Source organism: Ambystoma mexicanum, chromosome 9 (assembly GCF_040938575.1).
Source record: "Ambystoma mexicanum isolate Mex_15411 chromosome 9, UKY_AmexF1_1, whole genome shotgun sequence".
Classification (NCBI taxonomy): domain Eukaryota; kingdom Metazoa; phylum Chordata; class Amphibia; order Caudata; family Ambystomatidae; genus Ambystoma; species Ambystoma mexicanum.
Genome location: NC_090931.1, coordinates 34,892,654 through 34,918,907, shown reverse-complemented (window position 1 = coordinate 34,918,907; position 26,254 = coordinate 34,892,654). Strand labels below are relative to the sequence as shown.

The 26,254-nt window shown below is 50.1% G+C and overlaps 1 protein-coding gene across 1 annotated transcript in view; it reads right to left on the bottom strand.

Annotated features, from left to right (window-relative positions):
- NCAPD3 (non-SMC condensin II complex subunit D3) overlaps window positions 1-26,254 on the bottom strand; it is a 579,984-nt gene that overhangs the window by 329,933 nt on the left and 223,797 nt on the right. Inside the window, exons 9-11 of the mRNA XM_069614114.1 lie at window positions 13,851-13,923; window positions 8,905-9,030; window positions 8,530-8,782 (exon numbers count right to left, since the gene is read on the bottom strand). Coding sequence (XP_069470215.1) covers window positions 8,530-8,782; window positions 8,905-9,030; window positions 13,851-13,923 — 452 coding nt within the window. The remainder of the gene's footprint in view (window positions 1-8,529; window positions 8,783-8,904; window positions 9,031-13,850; window positions 13,924-26,254) is intronic.

Genomic DNA, 26,254 nt, shown 5'->3' with positions numbered 1-26,254 from the left:
CTCCTGTGAAGCCATCCGTGGAAAGCCTGCTGCTGAAGCTAATAAATGCGGATCCCATGAGAATTCGGAGCCGCTGAATGCATCTACAGCGGTCGGAACTGAAGCTCCATGCCTGGGCCAAAGATGAGCACTCCAGACGGCACCGTGAGGCGAAATTCAAGAGGAACCCTTCGGCACCCAGCAACGTTCGGAGCAGCGAAATGGCCGACGCGCTCTACCACTGAGCTCGTAGGTGTGCCGCACAAGGAGGGGCGTCCTGAGACTTGGTGGTCTGCCCGGACCAGGTCTGGGGGCGGGTCCCCCTGCTCCCGTGAGACGTCACAAGCAGCCCCTGACACTTGGAACAGCAAGTGGTGGAGGCAGACCCCAGTGAGGGTGATCCATCAGGGGCCGAGGATCAAGGAGCGTGCCCCCCCCCCCCCCCCAACATAGGCGGGCACCCCTGGCCCAGACCCCGATTGCCACAACCAGACAGTGGCAGACTGCTGGAGCCGGATCCTGCGGGTCCTCTTGAACGGCCCACAGCATCCGAAAACAGTGGGCGGCAGAGGCAGACCCAGGTGGGTGCGGCTTTTTGGGAGCGGAGAGCCGTGTGGCAGTCTCCTCTGCCCCCGTGAAGCGCTGACAGCGGCCTCTAGCATCGGGCGTAACAGTGATTGAGGCACCTGGCAATAGAACTCATAACAGCGACCCAGTGCGACATTACGCTACAGAGGGGGTGACTCCCTGATCACGTGGATGATGCACAGCCTGGCTACACCCCCAGTGTGGCAGACTCAGGCAACCCAAACCTGGGCCCCCAACAGAGAGGACTGTAGACCCCACAATAATAGCATAGTAAATGCATGGGAGCAGAGCAGCCAGCATAGTGCACTGATCAGCGCTTCGGCTGTGGTGGTCTCACTGATCAGGCTACCATAAGGCCTCAATAGTCAATAGTCCCTCAGTACTTGCAGAACTCGAACCACACTTGAAGCAGGTTGGGCCTTTATCCCTGGCCCCAACGAGACTGGCCTGACCCACCACACCCTTGCGGCGGTGTAGACTTTGCCGCCCCCCCCCTGCTCACTTCCTGGGGTGCCCCAGCCCACATTGTCGAACAGCTTCTCTCCCCCAACCCAAAGAGCGAGGAAGGGCATTACAACCCCCTTCTTCACCGGATGAACCATAATTGCCCTCTCTTCCTCACCCGATATCGGGAGGCCGTAACCTTCTTGAACACCGGCACTAACAGGACCTGACCTGAACTTTCAAGGCTTCTGCGTCAACGAACCACCACACTCTGGCTTCGGGTGACGCTCTTCGGACAGGACTTTTGCGTTTAACCTTCGCACCACCCATCTCATCCCTCCCAACCTTGCACGATGGCCAAACAATCAAAAGCCGGCAAGATCTCAGACATCGCCACTATGTTTTCGTCGTCAGACAGAGGAAAGAAATCCGACCCCCTCTAAGCTCACCCCACAGAAACCCCAGGCAAAAGGAGAAGCCCTCGCCACCAAAGTAGATATAGTGGCTTTCATTGCTAATATCAAGGCTGAATTTAGAACCTGCATGACAGAACTCACCACTAAATTAGAACATACCGATCAAAGGGTGACCGAGGTGGAGCAAAGGCTGGGGGAGGTCGAGGATCGCTCGCAGGATCATACAGCTACATTGGGGGAAATACAACGCTCAATCAGATCCCTACAAGACAAATGTGAAATTTTTGAATTCAAGCAGGAGGATCTCGAAAATAGGGCCCGCCGCAACAATCTCCAGATCCGAGGAATCCCCTCCTCCATCCTGGACAAAAACCTGGCAGAATATGTAGGGGACTTTTTCCAGTCCCTACTCCCGCAACTGGACAAATCCCAACTTCTGCTGGATCGCACCCACAGGGTGCACCCACGGTGGGGAGTGGACTCGGCCCTCCCCCCAGATGTCATCACCAGGGTCCATTTCTTTACTACAAAGGAGGCCATTTCAGCCATTAGCCGCTCACGAGATGAACTCTAATTCCAGGGCTCCCCCCTCCAGATCTATCAAGACCTATCCCTTCTCACCCCTTCAGAGGAGAAAAGCACTGTGGCCCCTGACCCTCTTCCTTCAAGAACACCAGGTACGATAGAGATGGCTATTCCCAACGGCCCTGCAGTTCTCATACAAGGGCACCCTAAGGAGAATTAGCCACCTTGAAGATGCTGACAAGATCATGCACCCATCCTCACCCAAAGAGGTCACCTCGCCGAGCCCGACGGTTGCCGAAAACTTGGAAACTGCTCCCTCCCCAAAGCCCAGGCGATCCTCGTGGTCAAGGGCACCACGGAACACCAAGAGGAGATAATCGGAACCAAAACCACTTGACCCACTGCAGATAATGACCCCCGCTTGGGGCTTCCGCAGACCGCCCAGATCTGTCCTGCGAGACTGCCACTGTCGACCCAGCGTGCAAACAGCTTTCACAACAGTAGCGGGCGATAACCACGGCCCATGCCCGTTCCAAGGTACGTTCCATCTCCAAGTCCTTGGAACCCCGTATTACTCCTATTAACTCAACTGGCCCAGTTGGCCAGGGGCTCGGCCACACTCACAATGTCTGCCTCCCCACCAGTTAAAGTTACGGCCTCCCGTTGGGGGACTGTGTTAAAATCCCAAGAGCAGGATGACACACCTCTAGCTCTCTTCCAAGAGGATGGCTGACTCGCTCCTCCGACTCCCTCCCCCCAGATGTCAATGGGCTGAACTCCCCAGCCAAACTGAGATCGATTCTGCAAAAACTGCAGGATGAAAATGCAGTAGTAGCTATGCTCCAGGAGACTCATCTATTAGTGGCAGACTTTGGGCGCCTCCGTTCCCGACCATACGGGCTGCAGTTCTTCACCTCAGGAGGCACCAAGAAGGGAGGCACCGTGATTCTCTTCAGGAAGGACCTGAATCCCCAGGTCGACTCAAAAATATGCCCGGAAGGCCGATTTATAGCAATCAAATGCCTCTTGCGAGGGACCTATTCACCTTCGTTTCGGTATATGCCCCGAATTCTGGGCAAACAAGCTTCTATGACTCGCTGGGCTCCTCCCTCTCGGGCTTCACAGAAGGCCAAATCATAATAGGGGGCAGCTTTAATGGAGTACCAGACCCTACTAGAGATAAATCTCACCCCCCCCACCCCTGGAGACTTCACCCAGGCGCTTAGCCTCCTACGCCTATTCAGCTCTTTGGAGGTAGTAGACACATGGCAGGTGCTTCACCCCTCCGAAACTGACTTTTCCTTTTACTCCTACGTGCATCGAACCTTCTCAAGGATAGACCTCCTCTTGGCATCCACTCTGGCACTCACCTACGTCAACGAAGTGACCACTGGCCCAAGGGTCCTATCTGATCATGCGAGGGTAATCATGGAAATCCGCACATATGATCCCAAACACAACTCTTCACATAGGTGGTCTCTTTATGACCCTATCCTCAATGACATGTCATTGAGGGACAAGATCGCAACCGCGATCAAGAACTTCCTCGAAGAAAATCCAGTGACAGATACCTCCCCGGCAAACAACTGGGATGCCATGAAGGCAGTGATCAGGGGAGTCCTGATCGCGCAGGGGGTGGCCTTCCACCGTAACAGGCAGCAAATCCGGCTGGCCCTGGAGGAGGAACTTAAAGCAGCGGAGGACATCCACAAGGAAAAGGGTTGGTCCTCCAGAACACAGCGAGCTATCCGCATGGCCAGTTAAAAACTGGAGGCCCACTATGCTGAACACACCGCACAACTGACGGCCAAGGCCAAACAATCCTACTATGCGAAGAACAACAAGGCAAACAAAATACTTGTAGCTAAACTGGGCAAAACAAGGCGGACCAAAACCATCGCAGGCCTGCGTGATCCACAGGGAGTGATCCAATATGCAGACTCGAAAAAACTACAACTGGCAGTGGACAACCTTACCCAAATAATGACGGCACCACTGCGGGACCAGTCTAAACAGGAAGAATATCTACGGGGAGCAGTCTTGCCCCGACTACCTGATTCAGCAAGAGAGCCTAGAGGCGCCGATCACAGGTGAGGCGGTCGAGGAAGTCATCAAAGCTCTCAAAAGCCCGGGCCCTAGGCCCAGACTGATTCTCCTCGAGATTCTACAAAACATTCAAACTCCAGCTGATTTCCCCCCCGGGTGACACTCCAACTCCTTTAGGGAAGCGGGGATGATGACCCCTTCGATGAAGGAATCCACCACGGTCCTCCTACCCAAGCCAGGAAAAGACGTGGCCTCATATAGGCCAATAGCCCTGCTGAATATAGACGGCAACTTGTACTCCAAAATCCTCGCCAACTGTCTAGCCCGCATACTACCCGAGATAATTCACCCCGATCAGGCAGGCTTCATCTTAAACAGAACGGCAGGAGATGTCTGCAGAGCCCTGAACTTGGTGGACCTCGCCACCCGACGCTCCCAGGGGCTGGCCCTACTAGCCTTAGACGCCATTAAAGCATTTGATAGGGTGGACTGGTCATTGATGAGACTCACCCTGGAGGCCTTCAGATTTGGCGCAACGTTTCAAACTATGGTTCTGGCTAACCACAAAGCCCCAAAGACCTTCCTGAGGATCAACGAGTCTATTTCGCCTCCGATCCCCTTAACTTGCGGAACCAGGCAGGGCTGCCCACTATCGTCCCTGCTTTTTGCACTCACCATGGAACCCTTTGCTCAGAGGATCAGGTTGAATGACCACATCAAAGGCCCCCGGTCGGTTCATCGCAGCATAAAATTGCCCTGTACGCAGATGATGTACTGCTTACGATCTCGGAGGCCCGCTCTTCAATAAAGCATGCCCTGATGGAGATAACTGGCTATGGGGAGGTGTCTGGCTTCTCCGTCAACTTCACCAAGTCGGTGGCCTCAGGATGTGCCGAATCGCATGGAAGAGAAGGGCCATCCCCTACCTGGGAGTGTACATTCCAGCGAACCCGAAGGACACATACCAGGCTAACTTCCCTCAGCTGTTTAGGGAACTGGAAGGGGACCTGAAGCGCTGGACATCCCAGGAAATCTCACTGATGGGACGGATAACAGCCTGCAAAATGAAATTACTCCCGAGATTCCTCTACGCCTTCTCTTCCCTCCTAGTGGCAATCCCAGTGCCAACCATACGTGACTTAGAGAAAAATGTTGAAGTTTATCTGTAGGGGCAAAAAGGCCAGAATCCCTCACAAGACACTGCTAGGCAGCTCCAAACTGGGTGGGCCGGGGGTTCCGGATTTACAAGCCTACAGGGCGGCGGCACAATTGGCACATATCCGCACATGGCAGATAGTTACGAACTGCCCCCGATGGGTCGAATTGGAGCAAGCACAACTCCCGCTCCCCCTGCGGTTTCTCCCACATATTCCACCTCCCCTCAGAGGACATTGGAAATGACATCTGCTGGCCACCAAGCATATGCTAAACTCCTGGGACTGGGCACTAAAACGAAAGGGAATTCCGAGGGGGCGGAGTCCATCATCACCAAACTTTCACAATCCAGATTTCTCATCTGGGGCAAACCCTCATAACTTCCAGAACTGGGTAAAGGGAGGCCTCGAGACCCTGGAACAGCTATACATAGGATGTACACCCCAAACATTCGAACAATGTAAGGAAAGGTTCCAACTCCAGAAAAGACAGGTTTACATATATCCAGCTCCTGCACTGGTGCTCGCACCCCCAAACCCTCCAAGCAGCCACACGTCCCCTCACCCCCCTCGAACACTCAAGGATCTCCCAACACGAGACAGGGTTTCCACTCTACATCAGCGCTTCTTGGGAGACTTCCTGGCCTCAAAAACCCACTGCATGGTCCAATGCGAGGCTGATCTAGGCCACCCAGTGGAGGACAAGACCTGGGTGGATATCTGGGCCCGGACACACTCCTCGTCCACCTGTGTCACCAATAGGGAATGCGCATACAAGAATGCTGCAGTGGTATTACTCCCCCCTCAGGCTTCATCACATGAACCCCTGGGTGGACCAGGCTTGCTGGAGAGGGTGTGGCCAACCATGCTCCTTCTTTCATATGTGGTGGATATGCCCAAAGATCTGGCAATTTTGGAAACTGTGCGTGGCGACTATTGAACAGATCATCGGGACGACTCTCCCGCTGGAGCCCGAGCCCATCTTTCTACGCGTCCCGGGATCTATCCACGCTCCGGGAGCAGAGCGAAACTGTTGAATCAATGTCTTCTAGCAGGGAAAATTGTGCTCGCCCGCTTCTGGAAATCTCCCGATGGCCCTTTCATGTCCCAGTGGTGGGCGAAGCTATGGGATTTATTGATCGCGGAGAAGGTGACAGCAGCAAAAGCTGGACTCCTCCACCTCTTCCAGAACATCTGGGCCCCAATACTTGAGTACGACCAGCGTTTCCACGCCCTGACCTATAAACCCGTCAATACCCGCTGGACCCTGAGGGACCGGGAGAACCCCTGAGGGGGGAACAGAGCAGTTGGGGCTGCAGAGCAGGCAGCCCAGGGGGGAGAGACTTCAGACCAAGAATGAGGGGGTAGGTGGGCGGGAGTCGAGGGGGATTGTCGGAAGAGGTGTTTTAAGTCATGTTTGTATTGTGTGGTTGTCACCCTGCCTTGGTTTAAAATAAACATTTTCTTTAAAAAAGCAGCAAGAAGAACTCATTTGGACTCTGGCTGATGGTACAGTCTGCCTTACAGTTTCCACAAGTCCAGGAAGGCCAGTATTTTCAAAGAGGGAATCAAGATCCCTCCCTTAAACATCTCCCAGCGAACAGAGGGAGATACTGAATCCAGAGGACCCTCCAGCAGCTCTAGAACTGGTACTCAGCCAGCACAGAGCGTGCGCTGCTAGGCTCTGCAGCAAGTGAGAACCTCCATGGAGGTGGTGCCCTTAGTCTGCTCCGACTGCGGGCATTGTGTAGACCGCCAGCACTCAACTTTATGCTCTTTGAAAGTCTCTGGTTTAAATTGTCTGCATGATGAGAACTTGTCCCAACAGCGAATCCTTGGAGGCAGTAGTTACAAATTATGTGTATACTTGGAAACTTTGTGTTGCACTCGAGGCAGAATTTAAAAGTAGTCTTCTCCTTGTGTAAAACTGGAACTGATGCTGTGTAGGTGTGTGGCGATAGGAATATGCCGATGCCCTTTTACTAGAAGAGGAGGAGGATAGCTCGCCTTGGAAGCAAGACGTCACGAAGCAACACAGGTTCGATCCCCGGGTCCGCGCTTAGAAACCTCCGGGGATTAAGTGCGTTATAAATACGTAACTAAGAGACATATTCCTGTAACAGCACCTCAAAGCCCCCTGGCTGTGTGAGCGCTTTAAAAATTCAAATAAATAGATAGTGGACTATACACAGCATGCAAGTCTAAACAGAGCCACAAGCCTCAAACATCTATAAACGTATGCAGAGATTATTTTTTTTTTACAGGATGTATTCAGAGACCATGTTCCGAGGCAGAGCTAATCAAGGTATAATAATGAAAATCCCATGTTGGGGAATCAGAGATCATGGTTTTTAGGGTCTGGAGATCACTGTAATCCTCCTTGCACATCATTTAGCAACCAAGGACACCGAAGACAGGTGTGGAACCACAGTTACCTCATAGAAATCACATGTACCACTCCAACATGAAAAGCACAGAAAAACACAGGATGTCGGCACTTTCAGTGGCATCTGGCATTTACCTGGAGAGAAGATCCCTGATGCCACTGGGGGTCCTTAGAAGACACGGATCCCCAGAGCAGTTCATGGACCAACTGTCACCACAAATTACAAAGTTCTCCAATTTTCCCATGGAGGAAAGCCAGGTGTATTCCAAGTGAACTGTCAGGAGGCCGGCTGGCTGGGGATCGAGGACTCCTCCGTAGGACTGCAACAAACATGCTTTGAGTCACATGATTTAAGGATGCTCACTGAAAGATTGAGCTTTGCTGCAAACCTCGGACCGTTCTTGTGTTCCTTCTCATGGAACCGGTTCCCAATCCAACTGGTGCACAGACTCTCGTAGCATCCCTACAGTCGCTCTGCAGGAAATACTGTGCACCCAAGATGGCACATATTCAAAGTTGCGCCATAAAATAGCAGGAAAACTGCACACGTGGAATGCATCACAACTAAAGTCAGCATTTAGCACTAAGGCCAAGACTGCCACCAACAATGTGACAAGTGTTCAAAGGTAGGCCCTAGCTTCTCAGAAAAAGAGAAGTATCCTTCTGCTCTGGTGTCAAAGGAGTGACATAAGAATAATAGTCAGGCTTAAGCCTTGGGGTCTGTTACAGCAGCTCACTCCCTCTTCACAGCACAGGCCCTCTCAACCAGCAACCTGACTCCAATTCCCCACCCAACAACATCCCACAGAAAAACTCTACGACTGGAGACAGTTTTTCTACGCAAATATACAATGAGTAAAACAATCTAACAAAAAATTGTAAACACGCTCTCAGATGCTTCCGGAACCCAAAAACAGACCGAAAAAGTAAATACCAACTCAACCATTTCAAGCAAAAATTGAACAGGAGAGACTAGCACTTTAGCACTTACTGCTTTGCAAAAGCTCCTGGACACCCTCTATGGCGGTGGGAACCTTTTTTTCCAGACATTGAGCCAGACAGGAGAGTGCTTTGCTGCGGACCGACGGGGCCTTGTCAGAGCAGCGGCCGAACACCATCACCTGCACCAGAAACTTGTGCTGTAGGAACTTCTGCTGTTCTGAAGGGATAGCATTATCCATCTCCCTCTCCGGAAGCTCCAGTAGAGCCACTGCCACTTCCAGCGCAAACACTCGATAGGACATCTGTGCCGGAGGAACCACTACAAACCATTAGGCCAGTGATACAGACATGGGAGGAGAGTGACGTGGCTAAAGTACAGGATGGAAAAATCCAGGAGTAGGGCCACATACAGAAGTGAACTTACTTTGCTGTTCCGTGAATATTTATAGAGCCATTCGATAAACGAGGCATACTCTGCATTGGGGAACTTGCACAGCAGCTTGACCAAAGCTTCAGCAGCATATGTGCGATGGTCCGATTTATCAGGAAACTGAAAAGGAAGAACGGAGAGCTTAAACAATCTGCTGCTTGCAGTGCACACAGTCATACACTCCAGTCATTGGCACCTGCAACTGCATGGTACTTTTGGACTGTTTCTGCACAGGCTTCCGGGGGGCTGCCCAAACACTGACCTTAAGGTGGGGCAACCCACCGAGATGGAACATCCAACCTCTTGAAATGGGTAGGGAAGTAGAGTACTCCGGCTTAACTCCAGGGAAGGGTGGGGGAAGGGGATAGGCTTAGTCCACACACATCCATAAGAAAGACACCACTAGTGTTATGAAAAATATTCACATTGTGCAACACAGAAACATTCACCCAAAGTTACTTAAATATGCCAATTGACAAGGGGGGTCCTGGAGTCTCCTCCCTACTGATGAGGTCCAACCAGACCGAAACACGTGTCTGGGGATGCTGTTGGTACTCTTGTCCCAGGGCAGGACAAAGACTGATATATTTGGGATATTTCTTCTCTGTGAAAGATAGTGAGCTAAAGACTCTGGGTAAGTCTCTTGAAACCAGGACTAATGTCTGGCAGAGGGACTCCCAGGACCCCCCTTTTTAATTTGCAGTTTTATTATAAATACAAGTAGGCCAAGATAAATCTTGGTGGGTGAGTACTTTGTCATAGAATCATAAACACAGTATAAAGCCATACCGCAATGATTAAGACACCCAGACCAAAGCATAGACCTTGTTCAGCATTACCAACAGTAACTCTAGGTAAGTCGAACACAATTGTACACATTTACAACACATCTATTCAAGGAGAGTAAAACCACAAGTTACTTATAGATTACTTTCAGTAATTCAACGGTATTAGGACCCTGTCAGTTATACAGTGACTCAGTTATAGAAATCACATATTAAACCAACCATGTTACACAAGTATACTTTTCTTTTCTGAATAGTGAAACACAAATTCATGGAACAGTATGAACCTACAACTACATTTAGGATAACCTACAGTTATACTAATGTTGTAATAAACGATTACACTTGCTGTTCAGATCCGTGAAACACAGACTAAGGTAAGCAATAACTCCTTACACTATTTTAGGATTGCACCAAGCAAACCAAGATAAGTAAAACCCACAGTACATGTATTCAGAATGGCACACAACTATTCAAGGCAAGTAAAACCCAAGGCACACTTATTCTACACAGGCCATAAAGCGGGGCAGAGGAGGCAAGACCCAGTTGGTGAACTTATACACCCATTTCTGGAAAGAAATAATGAAGTGAAGTCAACAGCATTACTTTTGGAAGGAGGAGGATGCAATTCACAGGCAAGTAAAATAACCCTATATACTTTTAATGATGGCACAACACATTCAAAGCTAAGTAAACACTCGTGTAGCTGCTCATATTTCATAAGGACAGTTACCAAACCAAATTATTTCACAAGTAACTTTTCAACACGTGTTATGTTTCAAGGCAAAGGTTCAAACCTTGTAAGTTCTTCCCTAATCTTGAAGCATGAGTGTTCTCAGAGGCAGAAGGTGGGTCACTAGTGCTCCCGTGGCCAACAGGTCAGGATAGGCACAGAGGCAGGAAAAGTCAGAGTTCCTGAGGAAAGCTCTTCAAACAAGTAAGTATTTCACTTCAGAGTTTCAGAAAGGATCCAGGGACTTCAGAGAAGACACCCTAGAGGGATTCCAGCGTTAGGTCTGGGCGAATTTGATGAGCACTCCCAATCACACAAATGACCCCCAACGCTTCACAGGAATCACACAACACTTAAAGTAGGTATACACCAGGCAACACATACCTCAGCAGAACAGAGGAGTTTGCAGATCGAAGTCTTAGGATATGGCAGCACACAACCCGGTCCTTGGGTTCTTGGTCATGGTAAGTGAAGACACGACACTGGATGGGAACTTGCAGCAGGGATCAACGGGGAAGGATCCAGGCAAAAGTTTCTCCTATGCGGTTTTGGCACCCTTTTACAGGAGCCATGAGAAGACTGAATAACGCTGGCCAGATTCTCGTCGCTAATCTGGCTCAGCACTCCAGTGAGGGGACTACAAGGATTCAAATCCAGCCTCTGGAGGTCCAGCAGGATGCCACCATAGTTTCGAGATTTGGAAGACCATGCACCACACAATGGCTCGAATTCCCAGGGTATTGGTGGTCTGTAGCCCCGCTAGGTCAGTACATCGTGGGATGGCTCAAAATGCAGGTCGTCTGGAGTCTAGTGGACCTCACCAGGCTCTGGGTTGTCATTTTAGGGACCCCAGGTCACTTAGCAGGAAGGGTCACAGCAGGCTCTGGTTGCACAGCTGGCTCGCCGTTCTCTGGAAATCATCTCAGATGGCTTTTCTTCCTCTTCAGATACACTTCCAGTGGTCGACTACCTTTTCAGCTCCCAGGATCAGAACTTTATACAGGAACCAAGCCAATTGCACAGGCTTGCAACATTCAAACCTGGGGGGTGGCGGTCCTTTTAGGACAGCCCGCCTCCCAGTTGGAACTGGTTCCCGGCAGGCATGCCAGAATACAAAGGGCTGAAGAGTTTTGGATTCCTCCCTTGCTTCCTGCCTTCTCAGACACCCAAGTTCTCCCGCTGTAGACAAAGCTTGCACAAAGGACTTTCCCGCCCTGGAGGGTAGGGGAAGGACCAACTAAGGACAAGCAAACAGAAAATGTTGAAAAGAAAACAGGGGCCATTTTGGAAAAATGGGCACCCAAGGGTGACTTACCACCTGCGTGTAAGTTGCACAGAGTTGGTTAAAAAAAAAAAGATTCACTGCCACCAGCCATTTAGGTTAAGCTTGTCACTAACAGAAATGACAGGAGCAGCGAGAAAGGGGATACACTGCATCTCCCCCAGCACTCCACATAGGGTGGGGTTTGCTGGTCTCAAAAAATGTAGCGAGGAGAATATCCTTTCAACCCTTGGAAACAGTTGTTCACACAAGGTAAGCCAGAGAAAAATAAAAAAGGGGACCCCCCCCCCCCCGTACAGAAAGTGCTGTGTGTTGCAACAATAAAATGTAGATGCCAAAAAATCAAAGTTATGGGGGCCTCACAAGTGCGGGGGATTTAGCACCAAAACGAAACTCTTACCAAACAGCCACAATGAAAACCAGTGGCAACATAAGACCGGCCTGCAAAAAGTCTTGAATCCGGACCACAGTGACCAACCCGACCACCCCCTCAGGGTAAGGATCATGAAAAACTCCCCACAGAGATGCATACTCACTGTGTGCGTTTACAAAAAAAAACAAAAATCGTTCCAGGAAGGTTAAAGAACCCCAGTAAATACAAACCTTTTCCGGGTGGGGTTTTACAGGATGCCACCTCCCAGAGATGTGAACCCCAGGCCAATGACCACTCCAACAACCAAAACAAATAAAACAAGGACTTTCCTAGAACTACTCGCCCAGAAGTAAAAGCAGTAGCAAGCAAGACAGCCTACAGAAAGTACCAGTAGGACCATGCGATCATCAGCCATCAATAGCGATTGCCTCTGCCACTTCCAGGCCTGAAGCTAGACGGCTACGGACCCAGGAGTCTGACTGTCGAGAGGAGTCTAAAGATTAGATCACCTAAATCCTACCTATATATTTGCTTGAGGAAGAGTCGGTGTGGTCTCTGATGGATCTAGCCAACAAAGGGATGATGGCATCAGGAAACAGTCACCAGTGTCATGGAGGGGGCGGTGGAGTTTATAATTCTGAGATCCGGAGAGCCACCTTTAGTGAGGATGTTGGTACAGGCGGAGTCTCCTGTATACAAGCGTTATGTTGCCTTTGCTGAAGTAGGCAGCACAGCACTTCAAAAATAACTGCTGAGATTAAAAAAGGGACCAGACCCAAGTGTCAGCATTACGCATCCTGTGCACTGAAAAACTGTGTCCAGCAAACGGATATTGCACTCCTTCCTTTAGCAATACCCACACCCAGAGATTGGCAACCATGTCCCCAACATCGCACTTTCCCATAATCACTGGTCAATCATTTCAGCCCCTGTACTGCTAAAATACTTATGCTTAAGAAGTATGGCTGGACCCGTCAACCCATGGAATAGGCGAATATAGGCAGAATTCCAAGCAGTAAAAACTATTTGAGGCCATTCCCCACCCTCCCCCCCCCAAGAATGTCTACGAGCGCACCCTTTCTGCAACCAGAACTTGATAGTTCTCTCTCATTACTCACCGCTGGAGATCAACTGGGGAAGTTCATTTCATGCATTTATCGATCCGCCTAAACTGTTGATAATCTGCAGTTCGTGGCTCCCACCCATTGTCCTGCGAGCACACGAGGGGCTACTGGTCAAGAGCATAACCATGCTCTCCGTAGATAGATCACTGGCTCAACCGCGGACCTTAAAGCAGCAAACAGAAGCCGCAGAACAGAAGTTTACATTCTGTAATGCAGTTTGTGAGTGAGCGAGTACTGTTTACCGTAGCTGGGCTCACATACACAACTTGAAGTTCACACTAATTTCTATCAGTGAAATAACACAATGCTTACCACTTAAGATCCAAAGATGTGGCTATTTTAGCCCCAGTCTGTGCTCGGTACGATTGTTAAGGGAAACGTCAAGAATAACTTGGTGATAGTGGACTTTTGAAAAACACAATTTCCCCCAACCTCTACTTGTGCGCTGAGGATTTGGTAACCCGACGCCTTGTGCATTGACGGCTGTTCTCCCGAACTGCTCAGAGAATGGTCTACCATGACTTCTATTCTCCAGTACCCTATCCAAGATAATGCAGTGATTCCCCAGCCCCAGCCCCAGCACTGCTCAGGACTCTACAAAAATAGGGAGGCATGTGTGGGTGAAAGAGGAGTCAGGCGGTACCTTGGCACAGATATGCTGCAGTAGAATACGATATGCTGGAAAGGCCACGTCCTTCAGCTCATCCACCAGGAAGCTGCAAAAAGAACAATACCACGTCATTCACATCGCAGAACTGTGCACACACGGTCACCTTGTGCACTCATTATCGCATATTTCCTTAAACATTCTAAGCATCTTTCTACGCGGCCATACCCACCTGGCCACCATAATAGACAGTGTGCTACGGGCTTATTACCAGATGGTCCATGGTTACTAATAATAGTTCTGCACCTGCCTGTCAAGGCGCTAATAGTTCTCGTTTTTTGTACACCCCCCCCATATAAAATAGTTTCCGCTGGATGCCTCTGGCGATTTGATGTCTTTTTGGGTCCCGATTAGTCCAACCGCAGGGCTACCTCATCACCAAACTACTCATCTAACTGGTGGCAGACAACTAGCACCCTTACTACAGAGCACTCAACGCCCTCCCTCTTCACCTGTACAGCAGCCCCCACCCCACCCATTAACTAGAGCAGGCGTCTTCAAACCCAGGCTCTCCCAGTCAAAGCAGAACACGTATAAAGAGCATCAGGTTGCAGAGCCCACCAACCTAGAGTGTCAATGAACAACCCAGTTTCTCCACTGCTCCCATCTCCGGTGTCAGCAATCCACTCAGTTGCTCTCAGGCGCCTGGCTCTGCAGGACTCTGCTCTCTGGCAGCACTGGGGGCATTAACACTCAGTTTCTCTGCACACGCCCAGCCATCAGCAGATCTGTAGCACACCAGCGTAAACAGTCTACAGAAGCAGACTGTAGCCTTGCACTATCGCCCTTGGCCTGCCTCCATCCTACCGAAACTATGCTTCTTATCCATGGCGCGCCCCTGGCGCCGCCTCCAGGTATTTTATTTATTTGAGAATTTGTAAAGCGCCTATACAGCAGTCCGTTTCCAGGCGCCACAAGACTAAGGGGGAAGGGAACAGAGGATAAACAGTCCTACTAGACCTTGTGACATTCGGATCGGGCAAATGCAGCAATAGGAAGGGCAGGTCAAGGGGAGAGGCAGTAGATGCAGGGTAAATGCCGGTGGGGTGGGGCAAGTGCTAGGTGAGGCCTGTAGAGCAAGAGCTCTGGCGATCGGGTGAGGGTAGGGTAGTGCGAGGAGTTGGGGGGGGGGGGGATTTAGAGATCTTGACTCAGTCTGATCAGGGAAGGATGCACAAAGGCAAGTTCAGGGTGCTGAGGCGGACTGTTCGAGGGTGGGGGCATGGTCTCTGTATTTATTGTTTGCTTGTTGGGTGCTTATACAATATGAACATAATGTTTCAAAGCGCCCACTGGGCAGTGAGGGAGCAAGGTTGGGAACAATAATTAAGAGCTGAGGGGGGGCGGGGGTAGAAGGGACAAAACTACTATGCCTTGTGAGCATTCAGAACGTGAAAGTGCAGCAAGGAAGAGGAAAGGGGGCGCGGGGGGGGGAAATCAGAGCTCATGCGTGCGCCACAGATGATGTGCTAGGAATGTTGAGTGCTACACAGACTGGGGCCGCGGGAGGAGTATGTGCGATCCTCCACAGCGGAGGGTGTGCAGATGCAAGTGCTGTGGATAGACAGGAGCTGGGTAGAATGGGTGTGGGAGGTCAGGGCCCCGAGGATGCATAAGGGCCCAAGACACCGATCCCAGCAACTGTGGGATTAGCAGAGGAGAGAAGAAGGGAAGGAGGAGGAAAAGAGGAATTAAAGAGCGTCCGGAATTTGAGAAGATCCTGCTCAAGGTGCATAGGGAGGGGGAGGCTATGCCACTGGAGGGAGCCCGCTGAGGACAGTGAACAACAACCTACTCTCGGTTAAGCAAACCACTTTACGCACAGAGTTGGTGCCAGAGGAACATAGTGGTCTACAGGGAGAGTATTTAGTGAGATAAAGTTGAAAATAGTGTGGTCCCCAGGCCCAGACGATGATGCAGAGGGATTTAAATTTAATCCGTGCAGCAACCAGGAGCCAGTGAAGACTTTAGTGCAGGAGAGATGCGGTCCCTGGGCTTAAGGCCAAGGATATGTCTTGCTGCCCTATTCTGGATTAGCTGGATGGGTCGCAGAGTGGAAGGCCGCAGATTCAGGAGGAGGCTATTGCAGTAAATCCTAGAGAGAAACAGGTCTTGGGTCAGATTGAGCCTCCGAGGTAAAGTGAGAAAAGGTAAAATTCCTTTGAGGAGGAAGAGCTGAAAGTGGTACTTCTTGGCAACGTTTGAAAGGGCTGCATGCCCATATGTATCTGTTTCTGTGTATGCATCTAAGTAACACGGTTTCAAATGCATCATGTAACGAAACTTTCTATACTAAACAATACTATGTTGGGCCACATTTCTGTAACCCTTAATCAAGCCTTCTTACGTCTCATCATAGCGCCTCGATGCCTGTGGGCTGTAGTGCGCTCTAAAAACCCTAAGATAAATAAATAATGTCCCGAGTGTGAGGGAGGAAAGCAAGAAAGGAGTGGAAGATGACTCCAAGGTTTTGGCTTCAGTAGAAAACGCAGGGGGGAGGGGCCCAAGGAGGAAGGCCAGCGCGAGGGGGGAAGGACCAGGCAGCCAGTAGTAACAGCGGGGGGACATCAGCAGGGAAGTGGGAGAGGGAAGGAGGAGAAGAGGAAGGTCTTCAGGAGCTTCTGGAACTTAAGGAGAGCACACTCAGGTCAGAGGGGCGGGGAGGTCGCTCCAGAGGGAGGCTCCTGCTGAAGAAAGATCTACCCCCCCCCCCCCGTCCCCACACTCTGCTTGGAGAAGCGACTGGCCTGCCAAGATTTTAAGAGCTAGAGGACCGAACTGCTCTAGCAGGGCAGTATTTAGTGAGAGAAGGCTGAAGGAAGTGTGGTCCCATGCCCCAGAAAGCCTTGTGGATGATGCAGAGGTTCTTGAATTTGTTCCTTGCATTCACCTGGAGTCAGTGGAGAGCTTTTAGGGCCAGAGAGATGCAGTCGTGTGGGATTGAGGGGGAAGGATAAATCTTGCAGTCCCACTCTGGATTAGTTTAAGAGGGCAAACGGAGGAAAGAGGCAGATTAACGAGGAGGCTGTTACAGTAATCCAGCCTGAGAGGACCAGAGCACTAGAGATCTTGAGTTTTTGGGGAAAGGTGAAAACGCGAGAATGCCTCTGAGGAGGTGAAACTCGAAGTGAGTCTTCTTGGCAAGGTCAGCAATATGAGGTGAGAAGGAGAGACAGGCGTCTAAGATCACCCCCAGGTTTTTTGCCTCACAGGTGGGGGAGGGTAGGGGAGGGGGGCCAGAAAGGGGGATGGGGGAATACCAATGAGAAGAATCTCGGTCCTACTGGCAATAAGACAGATCATTGGCAGCACATCATGCCTGAATAGCAGTCAGACGATCGGGAATGAGGAGAGGAGCTTAAAGGAGAGCTGAGCGTCATCCGCATAACACTGGAAGTGAGAAGAGAAGGTGGAGATAAGGTGGGCAAGAGGAGCAAGGAAAATGTTTTAAAAAAACCACGGCAATAGGACAGGACCCTGAGGTAACGCCTCAGGTAGAGTGCAGTAGAGGAGAGAAAAGGGCCATTTGAACCTAGGAGGGCCGAATTGAAAAATGGTCAGCCAAGCCAGCGTCCACTATGTGATACCGAGTGCATCATAGAGTCGGTTAAGGAGGGTGACACGATTGACTGTGTCGAAGGCAGAGGACAGATCAAGAAGGATGAGAACACAAGAAGAGTTGGAGTCTAGATTAGAGAGCAAGTCTTCACAGGTGTTCGGGAGAGCAGTTTCCATGCCTCTGGCTGCTCTGAAGCCAGACTGATGGTGTGAAGACAGTGTAGGGGAGGATTGGTCCAAAAGACCCTCCTCGCCCATGTCTTCTCCCCAGGTGAGGGCCATGGCTCATTGGGTGGCTCCTCACACCACCCGGGCCCAGGTGGTGGGGGTCCACCTGGTGACGACATTACCCACACGTATCGATTGCCCACATATATTGAAATTAGCCAGGCCAGAAACCATTTTCGCCTACCAAAGATGAGGTGAGCGTGGCGCGCTGTGGCGCGGCCCCCACCTTCGGAAAAGTTTCAGTCCTCCCTGTCTCCGCAGCACCATGGTAGATCCGCTGCAAGCCCGTTCCCACGAACAAGACGGGCATGATCTAGCGTAATACATTAACATTGTAACAGTTCACCTTCCGCAGTGTATCACTGCTCGCACAATGACCCGGTCAGCAAGGCCTGGGCGATGGGAAGATCTGTAGAATGGTTATCTGCTGAAAGCAGACAGGTACCCAAATATGAATGTAAGAAACCACTTTTAACACATGTATCCTCTCCATACAACCACTCTTATTAAAGAAACCTGTGAAATTGTGTAATTATCGTACATGACACCAGCCGTGAAACCACACCCCTGCCGGGGTGTCCAAATGATAAAGGCATTTGAGGGGGATTATTCTTCATAAGTATCATTGAGAGCCCCACGCCCCGCGGGCCCGCGCCACAACTGAACTTATGCTGCTAGGGTAAACAAGAAAACGAATGTAACCTTACCAAGGGCACATGTGAAGAGTGTGCGAGAATGCACTCGTCACACGTGTATGTCTAAGCCCCTCATGTACCACCCCCGCCACGTACCGTGGCGGGTTACTTTCTATGTACTCCACCAACCCTAATACTACCTCACTTACTGCAAATGTATATGCATACAACCAAATACTGTAGTTGTTAAAACATAGTGTATGAATAAGGTGCTCAGACTGGGTATAATCGAGACACATCCAGCAAAGTTTAAATGCATGTTTCAAAAAGATTTGAATAGGTATTATAGAGTGTTCAAATGTTTGTGACGTTTTTACCTAAAATCGGCAACACACGAGGGAGATACCTTTGTGAAATACGTGCAAGGCCATTCCCCCTCCCACCCTGCGAAGGCTGCCAAGACATGAGAGCAGAGGCCCGCGCTGCACTACTCCGCCTCCCCCAACCAGACTGGAGCCGCTTCAAAGATTTGTAGCCCCCTCTGCAGCACCCAAGGCCACGGCCCGCCACCTGCATTATTTACAGCACAGCAGTAAACCTCTGCCTGAACACACACTTCCAAAGGCGCCCCCTCGTAAACCCCATAACCCACCGGATCATCTTAGACCTATGGCCCTGTGCAATCAGGACACCCAACACTTTGACAACACACAGCGGCACATCTATAACAACTTCTAACAAGACAGAAAGACCTGTACCGCCCGTCCCAGGCCCTGAAGCTTAGCACCTCGACCTATGGCCCCGGTTAACAGGACACTGGTAACCATGTCCTGACGTATTACCGCCAGACCCCTCACAAGGTGCATTCCTCCTGTGTTGCATTAACCTGTAGAATAACCTATTGGAAGATTTACTAAAGAAGATAATATTGCAATGACTGAATGACTGCGGTGTGCATGGCCTAGGGCAAATAAGTCAGGAAAAGACATTCATCTCTGACACTGGCTGCGATGGCACAACACCACCGCCCGGATGAACTCTGCCAACATGCCAGGCCCATCCCAGCTCACGAGGCTGACCAAGTGACGTCTCCAGCCACGGCCAACCACATCGCAGCAGCACCTATAGTTAGTCATCGCCACCCAATCCCATTGAACTTGTGCCCCCTATAGTATGTAGGTTCTTATGACGTTTTTTGTAAATATATACGCCTGTCTTTGCTATTGTCAGACAGAGCGCTCTCGGAGTTTGCAGAGTTCTTTGCATGCCCAATTCTGATTGATAAACTCCCATTTAAGCTCACCCGCACTCTGTCTTGGCTTTATTCCCTACCTGGGAGAGCCCTTCATTGTCTCTCATTGCGGGGAGGATTGTGCTGGCTGGGGACGCTCGCTTTCAGTGGTGACCCCGAAAGCTTGATATTTACTAATATTTCTTCCCGATCTAACGCTACCGTCCCCTTTTGGCACGAGAATCTCCGGTCGAAAAGGGATACGCACGATGAGCCGGCTCCGGGAGGCTGGCCGCCAACGGCGACCGGTACTCTAAGAAGTGCGCACTCAAAAAAGAGGGGGTACGGGATCCCAGTTGCAAAATCCCCTTTGAGTACCGCTCGCCGGAGCCGGGGCTGACTGTTGAGCTGACGGCGACACTGCCTGGACGGACCCAGTTTCGGAGACTATCGGTTCAAGACGGGCACGTGAGTATTGAGTGCGAGCGACTGTAAAGGGAGTGGGGAAAGAAGTGTAGGACAGGGAACGAAGAGAGGGTACGCAGATCTACTAAGGATCATTCTAAAATGTTCTTGCTTTTTCTTTGCATATGGCCATTAGGATTAAGAGGTGAATAAGAGATAAAAGTGACGGGAACCTAGCTCCGAAAGGGGGTGGAAGGCGGCGCCGCATAGTGCTATCTTGACTAGTACTGGGAATATATGAAGAAGTGGAATATAAGAAAAAAAAAGTGTTCAGCAAAAGGGGGCACTGAGAATATATTAGAGACCGCTATTACTTCTTTTCTTTTTCTTTAGGGTTAGGGGGAAAAATAAATGTGAGATCAGCACAAAGCTAAGGGGGAAAGTAAAAGGGAGAGAATCCTACTACAAGAGGGAAGAGGAGACCAATACATATATATATATATATACATATGCGCATCTATATATCGGAATAAGAAGGATAGGGACAGCCGGCTAGGGAGGAAAGGGAGGGCAGCGTGAATTGTGAACAGAGTGTTACTGGGAGGTGTGTGCACCTTGTATGTGTCAGGCGACAAGTTGATGTTGTAAGTGTGTAAACTGGCTATAAATGTACAGAAATGGAATGGTCAGGGTAAGTGTGACCGGATAGGATTTCTGTTGAAAGGTAAAACGATAAGGGGGAGTGAGTGTGTGCCTATTTTGGTTTCCGAGTCAATGTTGTCAAAATAACTGGTGGTTTGCCCTTGTATGTTCCACCCCCCCCCCCCCGAAGAGAATAGCTACTGTGTGCAGCCTGTTGTGCATTGCGCAGGAAGGGGGCAGAGCACAGAGGAGGCCCTTATTGACCGTGAGGTAAAAAACGAAAACAATATTGGTAAGAGGTTTACATTGTAATTGTGGACACACAGATAGAAACAAGCGCTAGGGGAACACACAAGATGGGGGCCGAGACACCCTTGTCGCACATTTGCAAGAATTTACCAGGCCACGCGGAGCGGATTAAGAAATATCATGACCAATGGGTGACCGAGTTAAAAGGGGAGGGGTTACCTCAGATTTGGCCCGAGGGAGGGTCATTTGATAAGTGTTCTGGATACGGTGGCCACATGCATTTTTCTAAAATACAAAGGGAAGCAGTTGCAGAATAGGAGAGAAGTATTAGATCTTTGGAGGTTATTTGAGGAGATACCACCTCCTAAAGCGCCAGCATTAAATACTGACCTCCCGTCCACCACCGACAATCCATTGATGATACAGAAAGATGTTAACGAGACATCGAGTGTGGCGCCACCAATAGAGGTAGTAAGTTTGTACCCGATATTAAAGAAGCCTGTGCCCGCAGAAGGGTACAGCGACCCCACTTACGTACCTCCCCCGACAACTACTACACCCCACCGGCCCACGGCACCCCCGCCATATGAGAGCACAAGGGAGCGAGCCCAGGCAAGTACACAAAGGGTAGACATAGAGAAGCTTACAGATGATTTACAATCAAGACTGTCGATAGCAAAAGATGAGCTCTCAAGGATAAAAGACATATGCGAACGAACAGCATTAGATGCAACTAGACCAGGGCGTACGTCTAGAGCACCAGGTGAGAACAGAAAGCCCGAAGAGGGGTGGAAAAAGGGCGAGATCCTGTTCAGAATTGAGGAAGAACCGACACAAATAATAGAAATAGAGACACGAGGGGGAGAGGTTGATAACGAAGACAGGCTTGGGGGGATTAGAGAGGAATTACTATGTGACATAAGGGACGAGTTAGAAGAAAGCGACAGGTTGAGCATGGCGATGGGAGGGGGAAGCGACGGGGAGGAAGGTACATGTTCGATGAGAACATTGGACGATGAGTGGACGGGGCGATTGAGGAACAGGGTGGGGAAAATGGCAGCACTGGGTACCTCAGCGGTCAAACCGGGTCCAGATGGAACGACAAAAAGAAGGTTACAGCTCCCATTGATACATAGGGGAGGAGGGAGGCCCAACTATATCCCATGGGCTCAGATGGATAAAGCTAATCTACTAAAGTTATTGCCCCCGCTGTCAGGAGGGGCAAGCAAGTGGATATACGCCTTTGAGAAACATACTGCCGGGGTACCCCTAGCAATAGGAGACGTGAAGAGCTTGCTCGTATCAGCGGTGGGGGATCAGGCCGAGAGTATGGGTTAAGGCCGGTTTCCCGGGAGTAACACTAGACTGCGACCGCCATGATGGAGCCTCCTTTAACACGGTGCGGGCAAGGGTGTGGGATGCCTTGCGGGAAACATTCCCGGATACGCCAGACTTACAGTCAGTAATGCAGTGTACAATGAATGACGGGGAGGAGGCTATGGATTACATTTTTCGGGTCCAAGAGATGTGGAGAGCAGAAACGGGTACGCCCTGGTGTCAATCAACATCCTTATTTTATTATAAAAAGAGGGCTCCCCAAAGAAGTGCAAAAGGCGCTCGATAAAATAGCTGGTATTGAAGCAAAGGTGTGGCCCGAGATCCAAAGCATCATAGTACACCATTGTAAAAGAATAAAGGAACGGGAGAAGGAAGTGGCACAGAAAAGATTGGCAGATGAAGCAAAGCTAGTACAGACAAAGTTGATGAAGGTTGCAGCGGCTGTAGCCGCACTCCCCCACTGCAGGGAGGGAGATGATGAGGAGGAGGGACTGACAGCAATACAAGGAAGAGTGGCAACTAATTGGGCAGGAGCAGGACAGCGGCAGTGGAACGAGCAGGAACAAGGTGGAGGTCCGCAGTGGCAAGAGTGGATCCCTCGAGGGGGACGAGGTGGGTACAGGGGCCGAAGGGGAGGTGGAGCGGGATATGGAGGAATGGGAGGAAATGGATGGCAGAGCCCTAGAGGTGCGCAAGGGAGTTGCTGGAACTGCGGAAGATGGGGGCATTACTCTAGGGAGTGCAGAACCAGGCCCAGCAATGGGTTCCAAGAAGGAGGACAGTATGGCCACCCCCACCCGGGGAGCCCATACGGACTTCCCATGGGACAGCAACAGCCGAGAAACCAAGGACAAGGTAACATGGAGCAGCAGCAGGGGCCCCAGTATAGAACACAGGCCCACCCACAAAATAATGACAATATGGAATACACGCCAGGCAACCCTTTCGCAACAACAGCAAACGGAGCCCCTGCACCAGCACCCTACAACAGCATGTCAGTGGTATCAGGAAGTGTCTTTAATCAGGGGGGGGGGGGGCGATGAGACATCCCGCATAGGACAGCCCACAGAGAACACTTGCGTGTCCAGTTCTATCTACAACCTACAATGCCGCAGAGGAACCATTGGTTGGGGCGCAGATAGGAGACAAGCAGTTCATATTCATGGTTGATTGGGGAGCGGAAAAATAATGTATCAGGGAGGGCCGGTTCCCGTTATCTAACAGGAAGTTAGAGACGCAGGGGTTCTCTGGGGCTGTAATTGAAGTTCCTTACACAGAAGCTTTGGATGTAACAGTGGGGGGTAAAACTGTAAAGGCACCCTTACTGTATTACGAGCATTCACCCATAAATTTATTAGGGAGGGATCTCCTAAGCAAACTTAACATGACCATATCATTCACTGAGAGAGGTATAGTGTGCTCTACACCCGGGATATGCCCCTTGCGGGCAATGCTGGTAGTGCAAGCCTACACGACCACACTGGAAGTACGAGGGGTACCAGAAAATAAAGAAATGTTTATTGAAGGGCTAAAGACATTGGCCTTCATAATTCCAGAGCTAAGAAGAATGAACTGGAGGATTCCAGCGGAATTCCTCTTCCGCCCCATAGTGTGCCCTGACACCGCACCCGGAACAGTGGTACCGTTAGACCTGCACGCAGTACAGGTATCAGCAAAAAGAATTGCTGTGATTGGAGTGGATAGGGAAGGATGTGAGTGGCGCACAGTACTGTGTACAAATGCCAACATCGCCCTACGAGAGGTAACAGATGAGGATCTCTTCTCTGACACAGAAGGGGATGGTGAGATAGTAATGGAAATAGCGATGCCCTGTGACATATTGATTCAAGCCAGGGAAACCCCCGTCCAACTGATGGCAGTGGTAGGAGCACCAGCGTCATTCTTTGATGATGACATGAGGCTCGTACCAAATAATTTGTGGACAACAGGCCCCCATGATGTAGGGCTGTTGCATGGAGTACAACCTGTGGTAATAAAACTAAAGCAAGGAGCGATTTTACCCCGAGTGAAACAGTATCCATTGGCCCGTGAGGCTGAAGAAGGGATAAAAGAGACCATCAATGCACTAGTAGCACAAGGAATCATAGTGCCCTCGACCTCCCCATGTAACACATGCATTTACCCAATTAAAAAAGCAAAAGGAGGGCCTTGGAGGATGATACAGGATTTACGCCCCCTAAACGATGTAATTCAGAAAGAGTTCCCTTTGGTCCCGAACCCTGCATCTATATTATGCAGCATTCCGAAGATGGCATCACATTTCACAGTAGTGGATTTGAAAAACGCATTTTTCGCAATACCCCTTGCCGAAGAGAGTAGATACCTTACAGCATTCACACTAGGGGGGAAGAGGTATGAACACTGCAGACTACCACAGGGATACTGTGAGAGCCCGAGCATATTCAACCGCATATTGCATGAAGACTTGGGAAACCTATCAGTTGTGAGTACAATCATTCAGTACGTAGACTATTTGTTAGTGTGTGCACCAGACGAAGAAGCATGTAGAAAGGATTCAACAACGCTCCTGACACTATTGGCCAATAAGGGGTACAAGGTAGATCAGGAGAAATTACAGTATTGCTTGACAGAGGTCTTATACCTGGGACAGCTGATATCCAAAGATGGAAAAAGAATAATTCCCGACAGGGTAGAAGCGATAAGGTCAGTAGCGGAACCCACAACAGTAAAAGAGATGCAGAAATTTTTGGGGATGTGCAACTATTGCCGAGCATGGATATTAGATTATGCAGCATACACCAGACCCCTACTGCAAGCACTCAAAGAAGCACAACAGGACAATAGAAAGATCAAATGGTCAGAAGAAATGAGTACATCATTTCAATCGTTAAAAAGGTTAATTTCAAGCGCTCCAGTGCTAGCCAACCCTGATTATGGACGCGAATTTTACCTATTTTCACACTGCAAGGGAACACTGATGACAGCTGTTCTGACACAGAAGACGTCCTTAGGACACAAGCCTTTGGCTTACTATAGTGGTACTTTGGATGCCGTAATGCACGGCCATTTCGCGTGCGAGCAATCGCTCGCTGCAGCCGCGTTCGCGATTGAGAAAAGTGCCACAATAGTAATGGGTTGCCCAGTAACATTGTTTGTGGAACATTCATTGTTTGCAATACTTGAGAGGTCAAAAAGCACACTAACACCACAGCGGGCAACAGCATATGAAATAATATTGTCCAGTACCAACATCCATGTGGTACGATGCAAAACAGTAAACCCTGCAACATTCATTTCAGAAACCTGCACATTAGAAGACATGCAAGACCACGATTGCGCAACCTATACAGGAGAAAGAGAGGGGGACACAGTGGTGTGTGAGAACGCTCTGAGCGAGGGGGAAGTGTACTTCGTGGATGGGTCTGCATCGATTGATGTGGACACAGGAGAAAAAGCATGTTGGGATGGCGGTAGTGAGATTAGAAGACGGTGAGTATGAAACACTAGTGCAGTACCGCCTCCCATCACATTACTCCGCACAAGCAGCAGAATTGATTGCGCTCATAGAAGCGTTGCATGCAGCAAAAGGTTGCGCAGTAACCATATACACAGACTCAGCTTACATGACAACAACAGTGCATGGAGGTCTTGCAAGATGGGGACGGAGGGGATTTCGGCGGGCAGACGGAACACCAGTACAGCATGCAGATTTGTTGAAAGACTTAATTGAGGCCCTACAAAAACCTACTGCAGTGGCAATAGTTAAGTGCCAAGCACATACGTCCAACACAGACGTTGTGTCTTTGGGAAACGCGGCAGCGGACGCTGCCGCCAAGGAGGCCTCCTATTTTCAGAAATATGAAGCAGGTGAGTACATGATGCAGCACAAAACAAACGAAGAGCTCCCAGAAGGGTACAATATGATGGCCATATCCCAAATACTAGAACTACAGGATGGGGCTAGTGCTGACGAAAAGTTGATGTGGACAAAACGAGGGTGCAGCAAGTCGGGAACAGACTTATTGTGGCGGCAAAATAACTCAGGAAAGTTAGTAATGCCACTGAAGCTACTAGAGATTGCGTTCCAGCAACTACACTTCCCTGCGCACAAT